Source organism: Diabrotica virgifera, chromosome 7, assembly GCF_917563875.1.
Source record: "Diabrotica virgifera virgifera chromosome 7, PGI_DIABVI_V3a".
NCBI lineage: Eukaryota > Metazoa > Arthropoda > Insecta > Coleoptera > Chrysomelidae > Diabrotica > Diabrotica virgifera.
The window spans coordinates 166,424,881-166,434,273 of NC_065449.1; the positions used below are offsets into that span (position 1 = coordinate 166,424,881).

Here is a 9,393-nt window from a genome sequence, read left to right on the forward strand (position 1 = left end):
GAAGTATTGTTTTGGGTAAAAGTATGTAAAATTCAGTTTAAGGTCTCTTTTGTCAAATTATCTCTAAAATGAGATACGAGGTGTTCATAGTAAGGCATCTTTATGTATTTTTCTGTTTTGTTTTTTAAAGCTTTGTTAACTGAAATTTTTTTATTGTTAAAAAAACCTATACAGAAGTAAAAACTTCAAAATGTATTTTGGTATAAAATAGTTTATTTAAAAACTATCTAAAAGTTATCCACATGGATTGCAAAACGTTTTCTTTCTGAACAGAACATCTTCAGTGCCTGGAATGAAGTATTTTCACGGCAAAAAGGTTAAAATTGTGACTGTTAATGAGAAAAATATATGGCTTACATTATATATATTATGAAGTTACCACCTTCATTGGTGTGCTAGTTATTGTCCTTTTCATGATCATTTTTCAGTGCGTAACTAATGATAGGAAAAAGGGTAAGTCCGTGATAATACACATTTATGACATTTATTCTAATATGACATTTTAGTTAAATCTGACAGTTGTCACATTTTATTTTTAATTTGGAATAAAAACAAATCAAATGCGTTTCTTGCATTTATAAAATGGTATTTTCTTTGATTTGTATAGTCTTATAAATTATACAGATTATATTTGCAATATTATTATCTAATTAAAAAAAAATATTTTTTTATTATGGCGCCATCTATCGACAACTAGAATAATCACCGAACCAGAATAATTACCAAAGTAATCAACGACGTGCCTTTTTTTCTGTCATATACAATTTAATACGTTAGAAAGAAATCGAAAAACTGTGACGCAATGAAAGATGATCATGAGAAATAGAATACAAATACTTTGCGGAAGGTAAGTATTCTTAACATATTTTTCTCATTAACAGTAACAATTTTAACCTTTTTGCCTTAATCTAACGTGGAAATACTTCATTCCAGGCACTGAAGATGTTCTGTTCAGAACGAAAACGTTTTGCAATCCATGTGGATGACTTTTAGATAGTTTTTAAATAAATGATTTTATACCAAAATACAATTTGAAGTTTTTACCTCTGTATAGGTTTTTTTGTTTTTTTTTAAACTATGGTATACAGCCAACTATTGGGATTTTCCAATTGATTTTTTTTTATTTTTAATTTAGTTTTGTTTCAGTTAAAACACGTCATGGTAAAGAGTAAAGCCGCCTATTTTCCTTGTTTTTAAAGATATCAGAGACACTCAAAAAGCAAAAACATAATACTACAACATCATGTTGATGTATACACTCACTTGTAACTTGTCCTCCTACAGAGTGTCTCAAACTTAACATAATAAAAACATTTATTTTTTTTCACCCAGTATAAGTTCAAAGAAGAAATTTGAGTAAAGCTTTGTCCAACTGTGTAAATATTAAAAAAATTCTTAAATAATAAAAAAATACCGAAATTCGTTAATCTGTTCACCAAAAAATTAACTATGAAAAGGAATAATCCAGCAACCGAAGCTTTTGACCTCGCAATTTTTACAGAATGGATCGATTTGCTTGAAAATTTGAGAATAAGTAGTGGATAGTACAGGCATCAAATTCGATATGAGGCCTAAAGGCGCTTTTACCATGGAGGTGGTTGCCACCCCATCTCGGGGGTGGAAATTTTTTATTATATTTTGACCACAAAAGTTGATAAATACATTCATTTTAAGCAAAAAATGTTCTACACATTTTTAAATAAAATTAATAGTTTTTGATTTATTCGCTATCGAAAGTGTTAGTTTTATATCGAAGAAATCAATGTTTTCGATATATTATGTATTCATTTACGATTCACTCAATTTTTGCCGTAAAAAAAATTTTAAACCAATTTCTTGGGAATTAAATAACCTACAATTTCATATTTAAACATTTGTTCGTATCTCTGATGCTAATCTTTCTAATCTGAAGAAAATGGCATTTTTACCAAACTACAAAAATTCGTTATTCGATTTTAACTTCAGTTTTTTTAAAACTAATCAGTCTACGCCAGTCAAACTTCTGGAATCTATTACTAATGTACAAATAAAGAAGAATAAATAAGGCCAATGACTAAAAATACCGCTCACTTACATTATTATGCTTCCAACTGGATTTTTCCTTTTTTTTTCCAAAAAAATATATTGATTTTTTTAACCGTAACTTTTTTATTTTTTATTCTAGGAAGTTTGTTAAATAATAATTTTGTAGTTTTTTACAAGATCTATAAAGATATTGTTATTAAATCCTTTTAAAATCCTCAGTCGCAAAAAGAGGCGAGTAAGGTTTTTTTGGCATGCTAATACAAGTTTTAATTGTCAATAGCTCACTCAGTGTTTGCCGTAAAAAATTTTTTTTAACCAGGTTCTTGGGAATTAAATGACCCACAATTTTATATTTAAATATTTTTTCGTATCTCTGATGCTAATCTGTCTATTATGAAGAAAAGGGCATTTTTTACCAAACTTCAAAAATTCGTTATTCGCTTTTCACTCCATTATTTTTTAAACTAATCATTATAAGCAGGTCAAGCCTCTAGAATCCATAAATAATACATAACTAAAGAAAACCAAATAAGGTCAATGACTAATTTTAATTAGGGTGGTTAGTAGGGGGAAGATTCCGATTACTTTTTCGCTGAAAAGATAGATATTTTTAAATACTTTAAATAAGTATAAACAAGTTATCCTCGAAAAATGCCGTCTTTTGACTTTGAAGCTACAATATTTAGCATTTGACGAAGAAGAGCTAACATATAATAAAGTATAGCTCGATTACTATTGGTCTTAACCCATTCATGCCCGGTGGCAACTACAGTTGCCACGCCTATGAATGTCTTCCCCGCCCCTCTGCCACTGTGTAATTTGCAAAGTGCACTTAAGTTAGGTGGAGGGGGTTATCGGCTAACAAATTCAGCAAAGCCACAGTTTGTATGTATCATTCAACCAGTTTGTATCGATAGTTTTCTTAGTGGTGTTTGGTGTTATACGTGTTTAGTTATATTCATGGCAGCCGACAGTTCAATGTAAGTATACAAATATGTATTGTTATATTTCTATTTGATATGAAAATTAAATTTTGATAATTATAAACAGAATTCAATTTAATATAAAATATTTTCAATTTTCTCAACCACGGGCATATAAATTTAGAACAACCTGTATACAACGAATTGTTATATGTAATTTTAAGAAGTGATTAGAAGAAGCTTACGAAACTCGGGACAATGCGCCGAGAATAAACAAAGTGAATGGCGCGTACCATTATCGTTGTTCGCGGAAGGTTCGATCATTAGCCTATGCTAAATAAGACTCAGTTGAAATAGATAATAGGTCATTATCGTTGTTCGCGGAAGGTTCGATCATTAGCCTATGCTAAATAAGACTCAGTTGAAGTAGATAATAGGTCATTAAATTTTGTAAATAGTAGAAAGTAATTTTAGAATGGGAATTAACTATTTTTTTTTTGAAATCCATTAAGTATATTTAGAAAGATTAAAAATTGGTTTTGAGGAATACTGCGAATGAGAGTTGGTGGTGGAAGGTTGATTTGTGAATCTGGAAGGGATATTTAGAAAGTAGGGGAATGAATGACAAATAGAGATCAGAATGTTTTGAGCTGTGGAGAAGTGAAGTCCAGTAGTAGACGGTAGTGTACGGAGAGTGAGAAAGCCGGTGTAGTTCCGTGAGTGTGGAGATCTATCGTGGAACGAGAGGTAGGCCAGGTTGAGAGTAAAGAAGCTCCTTGAGCCAAGAGTGTCCCGGTAGCTGATTGCAGTTTCGAAAAAGGTAGAACACAGCATCACGACAGAAGCAGGAACGAGAGCTATACGAGCTAATCTTCAAAGGAGAACATTACTGAAAGCCAGGACGAGGTTTTGATCGCAGCCAAGGATAGCAGGAAACGGGTCTTGTGTGAAGACATTCTCAGTTCACCAGAAAAAGGTCAGTCTCATTTGTTTGGACATGAATGTATGGGTTTTTCGTATTAAATACCACATTATAAATTGAAGAACATAATCAATAATATCAGAAAAGCTTCATCAAACTTAAATAGAATTGTTGCTAATAAATCCTAATAGTTAAATGTTAATAAAAACTTTCAATTGGAAACCAAAAGGAAATAAGATTCCCATTTGTAAATGTTATGTTTAAGAATAATAAGATCTAGCACATATTAAGCAGTGATTGCCATTTAAATAAAATAAACAATATTTTGATTATAATTGTAACCCATATGTGTGTATTTTTTTACTCTTTTCTTTCCTATCCCGATTAGGAACCATTGAAAAATATTGAGAAGCCACGTAAGTAAGTAATTAATTTTATAATTCGCCCTGAGATTGAAAACATATTGATATGTGATCTGGTTAATTAATTACATTATTATTAATGCATTGATTAAATTAAATGACAAATAAGAATATTATCTCATATCAATAATCAAGATCACATCAGTATATATATTTTTTCAAACCAAAGATTTATTTTCTTCAATAGCAAGCTTTTGTCGCAATTTTTAACTATAATTGTTATTCGTGAGGGATTTACTTTTTTCAATATACATATATAAAAGTACATGGCAACTTGAGTTGCCACTGGGAATATGGATTATCGTTTGTTATTTTCAGATATGTACCAGGAAGAGATGGCAAGGGGTTACTTTTTCACGAACCTCTGGAGGCTCTCGAAGAAGAAAATGAAATGCCTGAATATATATCGATTTTTCCTCCCGAAGAACCTCCAGATGTAGATACAAATAAGGATTCTGATTTTACGGATGAAGAAGTGGCCGGCGATACCAATCATCTTCCAGCTCGTATCCTGCGCTCTCAAGTAAGTGTGAAGTACAGTCATGAAATTAATCATGAAATTAAAGCTGCAGATGATACTAACAACGTTTCCCAACCAAGTACCTCTCGACAGAATAATATTTCTCAACCATGTACCTCCAAATGCCCGAAATCTGCCAAACGACCACGTCTAAATCCAACTACATGGAAATCAAATATTTTTGAATTTTATTCGAAGGTTCCTGAACCCGACAACGAATACCGGCCAAATGTAGAGGATCTTTTGAAAGAAACAGTTAAAAGCCCGATTGACGCATTTAGGTATTACTTTACACAAGATATAATAGAGCACATTGTTCGCGAAACAAACTCTTATGCTGGGCAAAAATTAGTTCATAATCTGAACGCCACTTCGGCAGAAATTTTAACGTTTGTTGGGGTTATGCTCTTATCGGGATATCATCCACTGCCTTGCAGACGGCTTTACTGGACTGTAGATGAAGACGTTCATACAACAATAGTCTCAAATGCAATGAGACGAAATCGTTTTGACGAACTCATGAGTTTCATTCATCTCGCCGATAATCAGTCCAATGACGGTACTGATCGAATGTACAAAATTCGCCCTTTGTTAGATATGCTAAATTCTGCATTCAAGCAAATTACTCCTGGTCCCACTGTTAGCGTCGATGAGAGTATGATTCCGTATTACGGGAGACATGGAAGTAAGCAATTTATAAGGGGTAAACCCATTAGATTTGGGTACAAACTGTGGGTAGCTGCCGATCCTTCGGGTTACATCCATCATGTTGAACCGTAGTGTGGCTCTTCCACTCGCCTTCCTCAAACTGGTCTAGGAAAAGGTGGTGATGTTGTTATAGGTCTAATTGATCACATGCAATTGAAAAAAGGACACAGACTTTATTTTGACAATCTTTTTACGTCGGTTGCATTGTTGCAAGAATTAAGCTCCAGAGAAATTGGAGGCACAGGAACATTGCGTGAGAATCGCTGTAATGCCTCAATGAAACTGCCAGAAAAAAGTGCGTGGAAAAAAAAAAGAAAGAGGTGACGTGGCTACTTCATCGTCTGGAGATCTTTTGCTCGTTCGCTGGAATGATAATAACGTTGTCACAATGATTACCAATTGTGACAAAGTATATCCTATGAAAAAAGCAAGCAGATATTCTCGTGCAGAAAAAAAAAAGATTACAATAGATATTCCAGGTCCCGTTGAACAGTACAACAGCAACATGGGAGGCGTTGATATAATGGATCAATTCGTGGCTTCTTACCGTTGCCGAATTAGATCAAAAAAATGGTGGTGGCCTTTTTTTTCATGGACTGTAGATGCTGCATGTGTACAAGGTTGGCTCTTATATCGTCGACTTGGTTATGGTATACCATTGTTAAACTTTAGGCGCCAATGCACAGTTTATCTTTTGAAATCATTTAGAACCCTTCCAAAAATACCTGGTGTCAGAACGTCTTTGAATTTTTCACCTGTACTTCAAGAACTCCGAAAAGACCACACTGATCATATTATTCAGAAAGGTGCGTCCAAGTATCGCCGTTGTAAGGTCTGTGGCAATCGGACATCCTATCTTTGTATTAAATGTGACATTGCATTACACCCTGACAACTGTTTTAAAGTGTTTCACACATAGAATTTTTGTTGTTAGATGTTATTAACTGAATTTAATAAATAGATACTAATTTTTTCGTTTATTTTTATATTTACACCGCTTAATCCCATTGGCAACTAGAGCTGCCAGGCTGCCATTTTGGCAGTTAGATGCTGATAAGGTTTTAATTACCATTTTTACATTTAAGGTACCATAGAAGTTCCGTGACTAAAATATTACACAAAAAAAATCACTAGGGAATTCTGGGCATGAATGGGTTAAAGAAAATAAAAAATCAGTTTTGTTTATTTTTTTAAAATTACATTTTTGTTAAGCAAAGTTCTTTTGATAAAACGAAAACTTTTTGAGTTATTAGCAGAAAACCGATTAAAAACATTGATAATTTCGATATAAAACTAAGACTTTCGATAGCGAATAAATCGAAAACTATTAATTTTATCAAAAAAATGTATAGAACGTTTTTTTGCTTAGAATGAATGTTTTTACCAACTTTTGCGGTCAAAATTAAATAAAAAATTTCCAACCCCGACATGGGGTGGCACCCACCCCCATGGTAAACGCGACTTTCGGCCTCATATATATTTTGATCCTTGGACTATCCACTACTTATTCTCAAATTTTCAAGCAAATCTATCCATTCTGTAAAAATTGCGAGGTTTTGTCCTATTCTTCATTACTTTAACTATAATTTTACGTGATGCATAACTTTTGAAACTATGTGTAGAATAAGGCCACATGGAAACAGGTATACTGATACCAGGTACAAATCACTGCTGTAAGTTCAAATAAAATATGCCAATAAAATTCAAAATATGAAAATCAACCGGAGCCAATAACGAAATACAATTGAAGAATATTATTGTGATTTAGAAAAAGGGGATACGTGACTGAAGCCTGATAAGCTCACTTAAATATCAAATAAAAAGATCTAAGTATTATTTTTCATAATGTGTGTAATATAGCGAATAAAGCGGTAGCAGTTGGCTTGGAACACGTAGGTATTCATAACGCGCCGAGAAAAACACATTTCAAAATTTAAAACTTTAAGCATGGGTAATTTTTTTATTATCAACATTTATTGTCGTCCGAACCACCGGGGTTGTAGATAGACGATATCAATGGAAAATCAAAAATACAAAGCATACACTATTAACTACATAAATTTTAATTTAACCCTGCTGTCCTGTTCGGGTCTATTTGACCCAAAAAATAATTTATTTCTAATTTTACAAATTATTACGTGGCGTAACGAGTTGGTGTTTCGTGACTTTATTACCTAATATGAGGTCTTTCAATTGAATATAAGATAACCAATCAACTTCCTGATTTTTTTTATAAAAATGAAATTGTTACCTAGGGTACGTTCGGGTCAATATGACCCGCGTATTTAAACCGTTAAAAATTACCTGTGTATGTGTGTTCGAGTTGGCAGTATTCTATATTGGCAGTACTATCTGTGTTTGGCAGCCGGATACGTCTGTAAATAAAAACAGGTTTCTGCAAGCTAGACCTTTTAAAATAAACTGTAGTATAGCTGGACGATGTTGCAAGCCACATTATAAATATGACCAACATCAGCATGCACGGACAGCATGTCTTTGGAACCAACTGGAAAGACATGAATAAAGTTGGTTTCCAAGCATACATTGGTCTTTTATTTTTAGCTCGAGTTTACAAGTCCGGTGGTGAGTCAACTAAAAGTTTGGGGAATGAAGAAACGGGTTGTAGTACAGTAGAACCCCGAAAATCCGGACCCCGCTGATCCGAACGTTAGGCAAATCCAAACCAAGAGAAAGTGAAAAAAATTTAAAAATTCACGACAAAAACTCAAAAACATGTTTATTATACAGAGTAAAACCAGAAAATTGAACAATGTAGGATTAATAGGACTTTGACATTTAAAATTTCTTTAAAATGAATACATACTTTATACGTACTGCTTATAAAGGTTAAATATAAACTTACATCGGTCCTCTTGCAGTCAACTTCAGACCAAAAATATTGTCCACACTCTTGCGAGAACGTTTAGAGACTCAAAATCAACGACAACGAAAGCTTTGAATTATTAGTTAGACTAACTTCCGGATAATCCGAACTTTTCGGAATCCGAACAGGCTCTCCCCCCAATTAGTTCGGATTTGCGGGGTTCTACTGTATATTTCAATCAACAGTGTCTCTTGATATATTTACCGAAAGTTTGCAAGTAATACGTTTTAATAACAAAACTACTAGACAGGATAGGAGACGTTTTGATAAACTTGCTGCAATACGTGAAATTTATGAAACAGGTACAAAATGTACCAAAATTTTTTAACCCTGATGAAAATGTTACCGTCGATAAGCAACTAGTTGCCTTTAGAGGCCGCTCTCCCTTCAAATGGTACATTCCAAGCAAGCCAGCGAAATATGGCACAAAAGTTTGGGTTTTATGTAATTATGAACAGTAAAACTTCTTATGCTCTAAAATTGCAGATATTCCTCTATACAGGAATGCTTTTGATGTGTGACTGGAGTAATGATTTGAAAGGCCACAATATTACGTATAATAACTTTTTTACATCGTAAAATTTAGGACAATTTCTTCTAAAACAAAGTAGATACAATGCTGGGGATTATAAGTAAACTAAACCGGAGCTTTCAGCAAAAAATCGCGAATAAAGAAGTTCATAGCTCGTCTTTTTTGCTTCACGCAAGATACCACAGTTGTTGGCAATATTCCTAAAAATAATAAAAATGTTGTTCTCATGAGTACTGAAAATGCTGTTCTTATGAGTACTGTTGCATCATGAATCGATACATCATGCATCACTTTCATCAAATGAGAAAGCTCCAAATTATTTTAGATTACAATTCCAATAAGGGAGAATTAGCTTATTGTCACATATACATGTGAGAAGAGATTAATCGCTGGCCAATGATTGTTTTTTATAATCTGCTGGACATCTCTGCCTACAACGCGTTCGTGTTATGGGCAT

The 9,393-nt window shown here is 33.2% G+C and overlaps 1 protein-coding gene across 1 annotated transcript; it reads left to right on the forward strand.

Annotated features, from left to right (window-relative positions):
• The first annotated feature begins 809 nt into the window (after positions 1 to 809).
• On the forward strand, positions 810 to 6,625 carry LOC126888664 (piggyBac transposable element-derived protein 2-like). The gene is made up of 3 exons (XM_050657026.1): positions 810 to 847; positions 4,611 to 5,467; positions 6,606 to 6,625. Exons 1-3 carry the CDS (start codon positions 810 to 812, stop codon positions 6,623 to 6,625), a joined length of 915 nt encoding a protein of 304 aa, XP_050512983.1.
• Positions 6,626 to 9,393: the final 2,768 nt, after the last annotated feature.